The sequence below is a fragment of the Telmatherina bonti genome, assembly GCF_933228915.1.
Source record: "Telmatherina bonti genome assembly, chromosome: 12".
Lineage (NCBI taxonomy): Eukaryota > Metazoa > Chordata > Actinopteri > Atheriniformes > Telmatherinidae > Telmatherina > Telmatherina bonti.
The window spans coordinates 14,617,203-14,631,617 of record NC_136610.1 but is presented as its reverse complement, the minus strand read 5'-3'; the positions used below and the strand labels follow the sequence as shown (position 1 = coordinate 14,631,617).

General features: G+C 37.4%; 2 protein-coding genes across 9 annotated transcripts in view; one reads left to right on the top strand and one right to left on the bottom strand.

The window, feature by feature from the left end:
* LOC306763051 (LIM and calponin homology domains-containing protein 1-like) overlaps positions 1–9,591 on the bottom strand; it is a 95,226-nt gene extending 85,635 nt beyond the window's left edge. For all 8 annotated transcript variants that reach the window (XM_079249720.1, XM_079249723.1, XM_079249721.1 and 5 more), the window contains exon 1: positions 9,358–9,591. In XM_079249720.1, coding sequence (XP_079105846.1) covers positions 9,358–9,462 — 105 coding nt within the window. In that variant the 5' untranslated portion in view covers positions 9,463–9,591. The remainder of the gene's footprint in view (positions 1–9,357) is intronic.
* A 2,122-nt stretch (positions 9,592–11,713) lies between these two features.
* Positions 11,714–14,181, top strand: LOC306762954 (catechol O-methyltransferase-like; the record flags this gene model as incomplete). Its single annotated transcript, XM_079249610.1, has 3 exons — positions 11,714–11,969; positions 13,541–13,737; positions 13,870–14,181. 3 exons carry the CDS (start codon positions 11,714–11,716, stop codon positions 14,179–14,181), a joined length of 765 nt encoding a protein of 254 aa, XP_079105736.1.
* Between the last annotated feature and the right edge of the window lie 234 nt (positions 14,182–14,415).

Genomic DNA, 14,415 nt, shown 5'->3' with positions numbered 1-14,415 from the left:
TATTTGCTTGTAAAATGAGGCACCTGCAGATTTTCCCAGATAACCATCCTGCACAACTTGAGCTTTATTAATGTGTCAGGGAAATATAGCCTTTAAATATCTACACTGTTTTTGGGAATGGAACAGAAACCAGCTTTCCCAGCTGCTACTATGACACTGAATTAAGATAAACAACAAAATGACACATGATCACGAGCATGGTCTTTTTGCTTCACTAACAGATATAGTCACAAGTAAAAGCATGCAGGCATATGCAGTGAGAGAGGGGGCTAATCTCCCATCTACTCTGGTAATCCACCACATGATCACCTTTCACCCCACACATGTATGTGTTTATAAAAGTCTACTTGTAGCCAGACTGGCAGCGGTTTATTAAAACGCTACATCCTTTTATTACAGCATGGATTGTTTTCATTTGCATTTTGTTGACAAGGAGTCTAAACCTACAGACACATATCCAATAATAAACAAATACATATGGAGGCGTTCAGTAATTCTGGGTGTATAGCACTGAGCGGCTGAAGAGGCTTCTTGTTTTAAAATTTAGTTCGTAGATTTAAAATATAGCTACCACTAACAAAAGAGAGGAGATCTATACCTCTAAGAACACCATCTCAAAACATTAAAATTAAGTCATGACAATATGATTCAAGTGTCAACTTTTTATAGACCAATTTCTGAGCGTTCATCACTGATCATGTAACTTGCACGTCGGCAACCTTGGTGGGCGACAAAAAGATAAACAAAGCAGACATGCTGCTACTTGTTGGGCTGCAACAGCTTGCTCTTCGTGTCCAAAACAATAACAGTATATTTGTGCTGTGCCTTTGGTTGTTCCAATCGACATCTAGATGAGATTTCATTTTCCAGACTGCCTGCTGACCTTGAACAACAAGCTAGATGGGTTGTTGCCATCAAACAAAATAACTGGAAGAGCACTCGGATGTATAGTGAGCACTTTGCTAGTGTTAAGAAGCAAATGAACAGTTTTTTCTTGTGCTGTGTTCAGTTGCCAATCGAGCGTCACTGGCATTTACAGTGCTATGCTGTAAACTCCTCCCACAGCCGTTTAAGTTTTATTCAGCCACTGTTGCCAACTTGGCGAGTTTCTTGTTAAATCTGGCGACTTTCCAAACTCCCTTGGCGATTTCATTTGTTAAAGGCAACTAGTGACAAATCTAGCAACTTTAACTGGAGTTATTAGAGACTTTTTTGGTGTTTTGGCGACTGACTTGAAGGCACATATTGTTCTACAGTTACTGTAACGAACGAGCAGCGGGAGCCTCTCGCCGTTCTAAGCACTGACAGGCGGCCAGTCTTACTGTCGGCTCCAGCTGCAGATCAATGTAGAATAATTGCAGTGGGTTGTGGAAGTTCGCTACAACATAGTAAAGCTTCATGTTATTTGTTTGTTTTCTAAAATTTGTGGAACGCTAAAGACATTGTTTTAAAGCCACAGGTTAATGTTAATCAAATGAATTATAGTTGTGTAAGATAACGGATAATTGTCTTAAATAATCGAGATCTCCATTTCAGTCAAAATAATCGTGATTTTTTTCACCATAATTGAACAGCCCTACTACTACTCTGGGATGAATACCCATGATGGAAAATTCCACAGCAGGTGAGGATTTCTTTTTCTTCTAACAAAAGAAACTGTGAGTGCTGGAGTTTACTTCATATTCAAGTCTATGCCTATCCCACAAAAAGAACACCTGAAACAAATCCACTCTGAATCCAGGAATCACTCCTACAAAAACAATGTTTTTGAGTTACATAGATGCATTTCTAAATTCTCTTACTGAAAGCCTCACTCTTCTTTTTCAGTCACAATCATGGTTGCTTCATTAAAATCTACTGAGTGACTGCACAAAGGAAAGTTATAATAAAAAAAAAAGAATGTGCAATTAAAAACATATTTATGCACCTGACTGCAACAGTCATTGACAAGGTAGTCAATCATGTTTTTCAGAAGTCTTTTTCCCCACTACTGTCTTCTTCACTAATACTACTTAATCTACATAGTACTTTCTTTCACTGCTTCACAGGAGAAAACAGAAAGCATCTGCTTGGATTAAGTATATAATAACCACAGAATTACTGATTAATAACTTACCATACCATACCACCGTTATTTCTTAAATACTTTAAAACAACACAGTTGAAACGAAACAAAGCACTTCACATGAGTAAAATCAATGAATAATTAAAGATGAACTCTAAATAAAAACATGACACATAAGAACAGCTAAATAATAAAAAAAAAAAGTCTCACTGAAATTGAAAGTAAAAAAAAAAAGGTTTTAAGAGGAGTTTTAAAAATAGACAATAAAGGTGATCTCTAAAGGCAGTTTGTTCCAATAGTTGTGGAGCAGCAATAAAAAAAGACCTTGGTACCTGTAAGGGCAGTTGGTCAGCTGACCTCAGGGGCTGAGAAGGTGAGAAGATGAGTAGGGATGAAGACGCCCAGAGAGTGAAGGCAAGGCAGAGCTATTTAGACACTAAAAAAACAAGCAGCCAGTGGAGTGAAGTTATTGTAAGCACAAGATTATAATGGCTCTTCCATCTATAACTACATCTTTTGTCCCTCCACTTCTACAAAAATGTCCTCTGCATCCACCTCTAGCCTGTCTGTTTCTGGCAGTCAGCTTAAGAAACAACTGGAGAATCTGAACTGGAACAACTGCTCAGAAAAACAACCTTGAATTTTTAGCACCTTTTCAACAACAGCCTCGGTCTGAAAGAGTTCCTGTGCTGTGGAAACATCCTGCCTTGTTCCAGTACCTAACAAAATCCCAACCATTTGAACCAAATACCTCCAGACCAGTTGCCTTAACACCTCACATCATCAAAGTCCTTGAGAGACTGTTATAGGCTCACTTCAATAAGCAAATGAACACCTTTCAGGATCCATTGCAGTTTCCTTATTGTAACACTGGTAGGTTTGGGGTTGGAGACGTCATCCTCTTACCTGCTTCACAAAGCCCACTCTCCTCTGGACCAATCAGACAGCATTTTCAGGAACATGCTATTTGATTTCTCAAGTGCTTTTAATGCAATTCAGCTGATATTCTGGGATTTTATGAGAAGCTCCACAAATTACCTTCACAATTACCTGGCTTTATGACTGCATGATAAACAGACCACAGTTTGAGAGACTGAAAGGTTGTGTGTCTGAGATGGTGGTCAGCAACACTGGAGCACTTCAAAGGACTGTACTCTCACTATTTCTTCTCTTCTTGTTTAAAAGTTGCTGATATGTTTTAAGATGTGGTTCACCTTTTTTAAAACTGTTGTACCTCCACATTGCAACCGAAACAATATTTCTGTAAAGGGAAAAGGCTACGATTTTTTTTTCTTTTTTTATGATTTAACTGATCAGGATGTAATATGATAGTATGTAAAGTACTGAAATGAGTCACTTTGAAAAAAGAATTCAAACAAAATGAAGGCTTTCACATTAACCCTTTCATGCATGAATTAATAAAAAAAAACAATTCAACTTTTTTTTTTTTTAAATACAGTATTTTACCTCTGCAGACATATGCAATGATACTTTTTTGTTTATTGTGATATTTTAAATTTATCACGATTTATGACTTATTTTAATGTATTCTATCAAATATTTCCAACATAATATATAATAATAATTTTAATTTTCATATTAAATCGTGTATAAAATATAGCTGTATCATTTTCTTTTCCTATTTATTGCAAAAGCAAACTTGTGTAATTACATTATGTTCAATTCTATCATATATTTATTTATTCTTTAGTGAGTGAAAATGTATTGAATGACTCACTAACATCCACCGAAGTGGTTTATTTACAAAAACACCATCATCATTCATGAATATGCAAGAAAAAAGCTTGTAAACAGGTGTCTACTACAGGGCCACTATGGCCCTGGGTTAAAGGGTTAAAGGGTTAAAGACTGTTGTTTGAAACAACCTGATCTGACTGCTGATCTTTAATAAAGACAAAAAAGCTCTGAGCTCTCGCCCACAGTTTAAAGTGAATTTATCCTTTTTGTTAAACTGTGATGCAGAAATCCTACTGCAAGTCACAACATAAAAAAAATGAATGCATACATTATAAAAATAAAATTATCTCCTGTTTCTGTGATATCTACACTGAACCACTGCTTTAATAAGATGGATCAGTCTGGTGAAGGCACTGATATTACTGAAATCATATCAGCCACTGACATAAACATGAGATTACTTTTCCTTTTCAAGCATGTCACAATGAAAGTTTGTAAAAGTCAACCTTCTCAACATGTCAAGACTGAAACTGTGAAGAGACACAGAACAAGCTGAGACAAGCCCTGAAAAGGAAAACACCTCACCAGGAAACATCATTTAGGCACCGTTTGATTACAAACACAACATACGTACACATGGAATACCCCTTATTTCATAAGAAACCTTCTTTATAAATAAATTTTTAGTTAAGTCAATTGACAAAAGGTTTAATTAATATAGTTTACAGTTTCTCAACATATCTTCACACATTAACACCAGATGTTTCCTTGAAAAAAAAAAAAGCCCAGACAGACCCTGTTTACACAAGCATAAGTGTTCAGCTGGAGGAGTATTCTTCTGGCTGGAAATGAGGAAAAGGATGAGAGGAATGGCTGGTAAGAGCGTAAGATCATGCACGGGGCAGCTGTTTTCTTCAGGACACATTGAGAATAGCCGATGAGGTACCTTATTGTGTTCATTAGAGTACTACATCAACTGTATCTATTTATCAACAATCCTGGGAAGAAAATGCTCTGAACTATTTGCTAATGCATTTACATTCTAAGCAACTGATAATCAGGAGGCTTTATTTGGCATGTAAATTTAAAATCACCCCCCAAAAAAGTCTTGAAATTATCATCCTCAGATCCACCCACGTCAAAACTTCACCCACTCCTCTGGGACATTTCAGGACTCCAGTGAATGTGTAATAGCCGTTTCTGTGTGCTTATTACAGACCAACAGTCATCAAGCACTCTGAAATGATTGGATCACTGGTACTTCAATTTGCTTAAAAAGTGACAATAAATCAACAACAAAAACAACAATAATAATAATAATAATAATAATAATAATAATAATAATAATAATAATGGATTTTATTTATATTGCGCTTTATTGCAGACAGCACTTAAAATGGTTGCATCTATTACTCGTTCCCTCCTCATTCATACTAGGTGAAGGTAAGCTACACGGGTATCCACAACTGCCCTTGGACAGAGTAATGGAAACGTGGCAGCCAATGCGTGCCAACAGCCTCAGCGACTCTGACTGCACTTCAGCAAGTCAAAGTGGGCTTAAAGCCCCAATTCCATTTAATCTGGTATGTTGTAGGAAATGTAAATAAAAACAGAATACAATGACTTGCTAATCCTTTCTAGCCTATATTCAACTGATTACACTACAAACACAACATATTTAATGTTCAAACTGATAAATTTTTCTTAAATTTGAGTTTGATTTCTGTAACATGTTCCAAATAAGCTGGGACAGGAGCATGTTTAGCACTGTGTTACATCCCCTTTCCTTTTAACAACACTCAATAAGCTTATGGGAACACAAACTATTGAAGCTCTGTAGGTGGAATTCTCTCCCATTCTTGCTCGATGACAAACTTTAGTTGTCCAACAGTCCGGGGTTTTCATTGTGGTATTTTTTATTTCATTATGTGCCACACATTTTCAATAGGAGACAGGTCTGGACTGCAGACCGGCCAGTCTACACAATGTCCCACCATTATTGGGAATGCAGTTGTTCTGTTCTTGTCAACTTTTTAAAACATATAAATATTATATTAATAAATGTTTTTTTTTTTTCCATTTTGCTTCCATTCACAATAATCATTTTAATGAGTTTTTCCACCCGACACATCAACAATATTACAGAAACAGTGATGGATTTGCACATCACACTGTGAGTTATTATTTTCCTCTTGTGCTTTCATAGGAGTCTTCCAGAGCCTAACCCGTCCTGCAGCTCCATTAAGAATACTGCCAATTTATCAAACCACTAAGATAGTTGTAAGGAAAGAGGAGCCTGTTAGATATCATCAGGTTTCCATTCATGTAAACACCCTGTAGCTCTACCACGCAAATCAATCAACCTAACCCATTGAGGTTTTCCAGGCTTCATCAAAGGGCCAGCCACTCTCCTCTGAAGTTCAGAGAAACTTAAACACCGTTATTAGCAACGGTGTTACTGATGAGTTGGGAGAGGAAGTAACCACCAAGAAGGTAATGAGTGCTGGTGTGAATACTTCATCATGGTTTTGAAGTCTTGCTGAGACAGTTGCTGGATGCCATTTGTCTGGGCCAAGTTCCATCACTTGTTTCTGAGAACAACGTTGGACTGTAACAGTTTGCTGCTTTGCAGTAAGAAATTTATCTTTACCACTACTAGATTGATTTGGTAGTGAAAAAAATACTTAAATATTTGTCTTTCTCACATTTACACGTATGAATCTGCTCTCGAGGCCATCACGTGCAACCACCTACTAAAGTCCATGAAGACTGACAAAGATGCAAGTGAGAATTGTTGTTTGATCTCTTTTAGTAAATCTAAAATTTATTTATTTTAGTTTAGCGACACTAATTTTAACACAAAACATCTTGTGGTAACAACATTATTATCTTTGTAATTTCTCCTTCCAGCTGTACAGACCTTTCCAACCTTATTTTCACAGGTGTAAAAAGGATCTAAAGCATGTCATAAATGCATGGTGCACCCTGGTACTTATACTGCTATGACTGTACTTCACTTCACATAAATCCAACATTAAACTATAAATCTTTTTTCTCTGAATGCAAGCATGATGGAAGCACCAGAAGAGGCTAAATGAAAAGCATACATCTGGCTTTAAACGGCACTTTAAATTGTCACTGTGAGTTTAGGTGATGGAAAGCAGATTTATTCTTATTCACACCTGCCAAAACAAAAGCAAATTTAACTAGAAGTTACAAATATCAAATTCCCATCATGGTATGAAGAGGCTCAAAAATAGCAAAAGGAAATGATCAAGCATGTTTCTCCCAGAAATTTCAGCTTCATTTTATTCATGTAGTGCGGAGGTATCAAACTCCAGTCCTGGAGGGTCGCTTTTCATTGTTTCCCTGCACCAACACACTTAAATCAAATCAAATCAAATGGATCCATCAGCTTCTTCTAAACCATTTCACTCATATCAGTCAGGTGTGTTGGAGCGTGGAAACAACAAAAACTTGCAGGATACTCGCCCTCGAGGACTGGAGTTTGACACCAGATGAACTATTCCTATTAATCCATATTTTGAACTTCATATCTTTTAATGCTGAGTAAATTCAACAAAGAAGCCAAATTAGGGAAAGTACAGTTTGCAGAAAGGGAGATAAGCTCCACGGCACAAAGTGCAAACATTTCTATTGATATTTTGATTTGACAGAGATAATAAATACCAGAGTGGGAAACTGGTGTTGTGACTTCTACCCTTATATGCTGACATTGTACATGACACAGCAGTTGAATTTCAACAGTCAGACATTGGTTGTTGGGATGCTGACCGAAGCTTTATGTTCATGTGTTTGTTTAGGAATCAGTGGCCTGTCTCTGATTCCCTCAGGTGACTTAAGAGCTGTCAACAGGTGTGTGGGGATAACAAAGTCAGTGCCCAGGGGGGTAAGGGTGAGAGAAGAACAACACAGAAGCAGTGTCGATTCAGTTCCACCTTTCATTTATCAGCCTCACATATTCTAGGTCAATGGTGGCTTTTTAAAGCTGTGACAGGACCCTCAAAGGAATTTGAAGCTGCTAATTTTGCATGTAATGGAGTCTGACATTCTTTAAGAGGATCTGTCCTTTTTAATGAAGTTAATGAAATATGCAGGAGTGTCAGTGTATAAAAATACCAAAATGGGCAGAAGTATAAAACAGGCCACCGTTACCTCACACAGATTTTTTTTTTTCTGGGCAGGCTGCCCAGGTGTATTAATGGCCACCCAAAAATAACTGAATTCCTGTTTCAACACTTTATTTAACTATTTAAATCCTCCAGAAAGAACAAGACCATCAGCAAGAGGCAGCAATGTCAACCTTAAATTTATTCATCAGAATTTAATTTTTTGAAGTGGAGACTGTGCTAAAAAGCCAACATAATCCCGACCTTGTTTCAATTTCTCCAGCAAAGAAAGTCCACTGTTATGGCAACCAACAATGCAATTCAGCTAATTCTCCAGCAAGTTTCTTGTGCTGCAGATGGACTCCACTGCAAGCTGGAAGGTCATTTCAGTGGAAACTTACAGCAGGTAAAGGATTGAAAACTGTCTCCACTGTAGTCTAAGTCTCTGACCATAGGATGAGAAGCCCATTAGAAAGTCTGCTTTGTGTATAGCTTAGTTATACTCGCCCTGCTGACTTTTAAATAATGTGAGACAACCCGGTGTTGACCTATGATAGATAAATCATAGATTTAAATATGGTTACAATCCCAATTTAAAAATAAATAAACCAAAAAACATACATTAAATGGGTCAATGGTTTGCTCACTATAAATTTCAGAGTTTGAGAAGCCCCATCTTCTATCTTTATACAGAGACCCCACACCCCACTCCCACACAGGGAATAAAACAGCTGAAAAGTGTTCATATCACACTAATATTCTGAAATCTTGCTGTGAGGCCATGAATATGCAGAAGATAATTAGACATCACTGCTTTGGAGGCTTGCATGAGGACAGAGAGCTACAGAATGATAAACTCTGATGCAACAGCGGCATGCAAGTGCCATGATTGAAATTTTCTCAGAACAAAACCTTGTTTGTGTGATTATTGTTCAGCAGGCTTGCAATGAAGCAAAAATCCATTCCACATGATGCATTCATTGTTTTTCAGTCAAACACGCAGCAGGCCCCACAGCAGTCCCAGCTACTGTACAATGGCCTCAACCAGAAGCAACTGAGCAGCTATACTGCAACATTTAGGAGGTTCTAGTCATAATGTCTTCATCACTCTACCAACACTGTTAATATATTGTGTTTGGGTTCTACCTGAAGAAGTTAAAAAGGCACTTGATATACTTAAAATCATAGGATGCCAATAATTTAATCATTTTGGCAGTAGATCATGCATTTAGCAATTACTTCACTGTAATATTTGGTTAGATTTCAGATTTTGGCGCTTTTCAGCGGGTAGAAATAATAATAATCATAATAAAGAACTGACCCAAAAAGGAGAGACACGAAGCAGAAAAGAAGTGAAACACCATTACAGTTTCTACATGTTATTAACTAAACACCTGCACAAGGGAAAGCATGTGCTTAAGCAGTGATACAGCGTTTTGCGTCATTGTTGGCCCTTAGACTCACCTCTATCCATTTCTGCGCCTCCTGAAACGCAGAATCGGCCGCTGATTCAGTCACTGGGTGGTGATGCTGATGAGACTGCCCTATGTCTGCAACCGGACTTGCCATTGACGAAGAACTAGCTCTGCTTTTCAAGTATGAAAGCCTGCAGAAGTGTGTTTAGAAGCAGCCGAGAGACACGTAATTCCACCTAAATCAGCAGTCGGTCGCGTCTGTCAGCCAGTTCTCATCCGCTGGTTGTAGGTGTTGCTGCACCAGTGAGGCAAACCAAACAGTTGCTGCTGACTGGAGTCGCTCCTGTTGGAGTGTTTCAGGCTATCAGCGTCAAGTTAGACACAGCTGAACAACTTCCGGTAGGAGCCTTCAAAAATACAGGGCTTACAAATGGGGTTAATTCAAACATTGCAAATAAAATGACATCATGGTAACTGATGTAATAGTCAAACCTATGAGAAGTTTGTTACTGCAAAGTCTGAAAACTACCAAAGTGATATTGTCAATTTTAGTTTATTGAACTACCTTTTTGCAATCAAAACTTTTTTTTTTTTTTCATTTCCAAGTAGTAATTAATTAAACAAAATCCACAAAGTAAATAAAATATAAAATGAAAGGGCTGCATAACTCTTGAATTATATAAATAACTAAAAGTGTGCGTTTTGACCATGATTGTAGGTTTTTACGACGCACCGGAAGAGGACACTTGTTAAATTTTATTTAGACTGTGGAAATAAAAATTTTGCAGATTTACCGTAATACCTGGGTCAAAAGACATCAATTTTGAGGTAATCTTCGGTAAACTGTCCAAAATAACAGTGATAATAGTTTAAGAAATTTATCTGAGTTAGCTTTGAATCGCTAAAAAAGATGCAAATACATTCAAACGGACATTGAACGTTGGCAAACTAATAATACTATATATTTTTTAATATGAGCGCTTTGATGTTCTTGTCATTGTCAATGCTTCATGCTGTTATTTTGATAGTAAAAAGCTTCCGGTTCTGTTCTTGTCTGGCTTGACGCAGTTAAAAGAGTAACTCACCGCACTAACCAGCACACCCTCTCACTGGGGATCTCACACCCACTTTCACTGATGTAGAGCAGAGGAGCTAAACTTGTTTATGAGTTGTCTACATATACATACAATTTTAATATTTATTTATCTATTGTTAGAAAGCTGTTCTGATATATATATATATATATATATATATATATATATATATATATATATATATATATATATATAGCAGAACAGCTTTCTAACAATAGATAAATAAATATTAAAATTCAACGTATTTAACCTTCATATTTAAAAAGATTTCAGTTTAGGAAAGCTTAACTTTTAAACAGAGAAGAAAGGAGATTCAAGGGACTGGTCCTGCTACATAGGGAAGATTTCCAGGGCACTGAAGTTGCACCATAGACTGCATACGTGCTGCACTCATATTTTTCCGCTGGCTCAGTGATATTTTTTGTATCTCTGCTGATCTCTAGTGGACAAATGCGGCGCTAGAGAAAAATAGGAGGAGGAGCTTTTCCAGCACCGAGTTAGCTGCTCTCAGTCTTCCTTCTGTTTTCAGGGTTCCTATTTCCTGAAAACCATAGGTAACTAGGCCCTTTTCTTCTTAACTTTGTTTACACGAAGGCTTTAAGGGTAAACTGGTGTCTGCGCGTGACAGGAGGCTGTAAAAATAAGCAGCTCACCCTGAGGAGTTTGAGGAGTCACAGTCGGTCATCCACCTGTTTGACAGGACGCACTCTGAACCTCTGAGCAGCAAGACAGTCTGCAGGTAGGCTGCTGCTATTATTGAATTATTTCTGTCACCAGTATTTGCAAAGGATGTTGTCGTTTAACCTAAAACTCTGGAGGCTCCATAGATGTGTCTGAATTAGTAGGCTTTGGCATGACAGCTGATAATTTCTTGGAAAACATTTGCAATAGTCTGTTACTGACAGTAACACCTGCACTTGCCTAAGCCTTCAATGGTCCACGGAGACACAGTTCTTGTATTCAATTATTTGATTTTGAAATTTTATCATCACACTGCCTCATACAAGAGTGTAGTCTGATTGATATGTGCAGGGTGGTGCTGGAGGGCAACATTGTCAGTGCAGCCTTAACTATGCATTTAACTATGCATAGTTAAATGATAAATGTAGGCTTTTATTGCAAAAATTCATTGGAAAAACAAAGTAAAAGTTAAAAAATATAATGGAAATGAGCATAGATTGAACTCATCAGCTGTCATCTGCTGATCACACTGATAATCAGACCATCAATGGATTTCTATCAGTCACACATCTGACTTCCACCAACTGTTTTTAGTTCGTCTGTCTGTTATCTGCAGGTGCAGCACTTTAAATGTGGCTCATTGCTCTTTCTGTGTCACTGCTTCCGGCTATCTATGTGGTATGCAGCCGTTATCAGTTGAAAGTTACCACCCTGTGCCATCAAGCTCTGGCCTGGACATTGAGGCTGTTGCACAGGAACGTGTGTGTAAGGAGCACTCATGCTTTTGTGTTCTCAAATTGCACCCATGGCAAAGCTGACAGCGTCCTGGAGACCTTTGATCTCTATGCCGAGACACATCAGTCAGTCTGCATCGGCCCACAGATTGGTATGTATAACAAAAATTATTCATGTCAGGAGATGGTACTATGACCATTAGTTGCCTTTAAAGCAGAAATACTTCACCTTGATCTCATGTTCAAACTCCTTTCCTGGAATATGGCTTGTTACCTAGCTGTTGTTGCTGCAATGTAAATTCTATTAAACCATTTTGATCAGTTTGAAGCTTTCTTTAGAAAAATAAAACTATTCAACCAGACCTTCGGACTCAGTGGCAGCTGGACCATCTACTTTAGATGTATTTGTTCTTGTTGTGGCTAAGTTTTTTTGTGTTTGTTTATTTTAGAGGCAAAATAAACTTTGTCATCCCTTATGAGAATTTGGAATGTATTAAAAATGTCTACTAAATCTATCTGACAAGAAGGGAAAAACAGCTTTGGTCTGCAGCGCCAACAGAAATCTTTTAAACCCCTGAAGTTTTCATTTAGTTATGCTTCAACATGCCGATAAATCATATTTTCATACATGTAAACATCCTTAGTTACTAAAAAGTTGCGAGTGGCGAGTCTGCTGAGACTTTGCAAAAAAGCAGAGGAATAATTTTCAGAGCACAAGAAGCAAAATTTCTAATGTGATCAAACAAAGCTGGAATTTCAGCATGTATGTGGGAAATAAAGTGTTGAGCATCATGTTCAAGCCTGACCAGTAAATGATGCGATGGGAATGTTTTTGGATGGTTATACTTGGGTGGTTTTTCTTTGACAGAAACACTGTAAGGGGGAGAGAGGGAAAGATAAATGTAAGGGAAGAGAAAAAGGTTTTCAGTGAAGATCATCATAGTGCTTTCAGGATCTCATAAAATAGTTTTCATTTACATAGAAACAACTTGAAGCAAGATATCAAAGGAGTGGCTTTAAATCAGGAAAGTTGTCTCTCTGTAAAGACACGGAAAACAGAAACCACCTCAAAAACATCATTTGCTGTTAGCAATGTGAAGTGTTCTGTTTAGAGAAACAGACAAATGACTAAATTAAAAAAAAAAAAAAAAAAAAAGAATAAATTTTAAAAAATGTGTACAAAACACAACATCATCAAAGATCATTGATTTTTTTCTTTTTATTTCTATTACAAAACAAAATCTGACATAATTCCTTCAGACACTTCATGCATTACTCTTACCCTAAATGTTGACACCAAACACCCGTTTCCTTTTTCCCCATACAAACCATTCTTTAATTTCGAATACATTCAAATGCAAAAGTAAATGTTTTCATGATCTGAGTTTCGGTTGCTGCAATGTTACAAGATCTTCCAGCACAGAGCACAAGTCTACGCTACTGAAGACACTGTGTCTACTTTTATGCAAGATGTGCTCATAATTTGATTCACTTTTTTTCTCACAGGTTCTGTGAAACTGATTCCATCAGTGAATGAGATATCTTGATGTAGTAACTCATTTTTTAATTGATTTACGCAACTCAAATGAAATGTTTTTTCCTCACTTGTTATTGTTAAAGTTTCAGTGACTGTAATATAATTGAAAACAATTAATATTAATATCCCTAAGATTTTTTTAGGCTGACACATAAAATAACCCCAGGTTTGTTTGGGAAAACTCAGGTGAGGTTTTGGATGACCTAGTGAAGCGTGCGCGCCCTTTGCTGGTGTTGGAGCTGGGGATGCACTGTGGCTACAGCTCAGTCCGCATGCTGCATCTGCTGCCCCCTGCTGGTAGGCTCATCACAGTGGAGCTGGACCCCCTGACAGCAGATTTGGGGGAAGAAATCATACTGGTGGCTGGTTTTAAACACTCCCAGGTACAGTGATGGATAATCATCAGATAATAAGACATTTTTTTTCTAGCAAAACCTTAAACCATGACTGATACAGAGATCTAAAATATGAGAAAATGGCTTTTTTTGTTTTGTTTTTTTTCTGCTCCACTCTAGTTTCAGGTACTGAACTGCAGCTCAGCTGAAGCCATCCCAAAATTGCATTTATCTTTGGAGACTGATCAAGGTACCAAAACGGGTTTCAGTTTGGTGCTAATGGACCACAATTCCCAGGAGTACCTTCCAGACCTGCTGTCCCTGGAGAAAGAAGAGCTCCTTTGCCCCTCTGGATGCTCCGTTCTGTTGATCAGAAGACACCAAAGTGCTGATGATCTTAAAGCAGTCCTGGATCATATTAGGAGTAGGGCTGATTGCTACAGTATCAAGACAGAACTTCAGTATGTGTTAGAGATCTTCTACCAAAAGTAAAATTAAAATAAAAACTAGATGTAGAATTTGCTCAGTAAAATTCTAAACATAAGATTTAATAAGTAGATTTTTGTTTTTCTTGTGTTTATTTATTTATCTTTTTGTTTTGTTTTTCATGAATGAAACAAGTTACAGTAAAAACAGCACAGTGTTTTTGATAGCCTTTCCTGTTGCTGAATCAGCTGCTGCACATTAGTAGTAGGTAAAGATATGTATATGTATACAATATTTTAC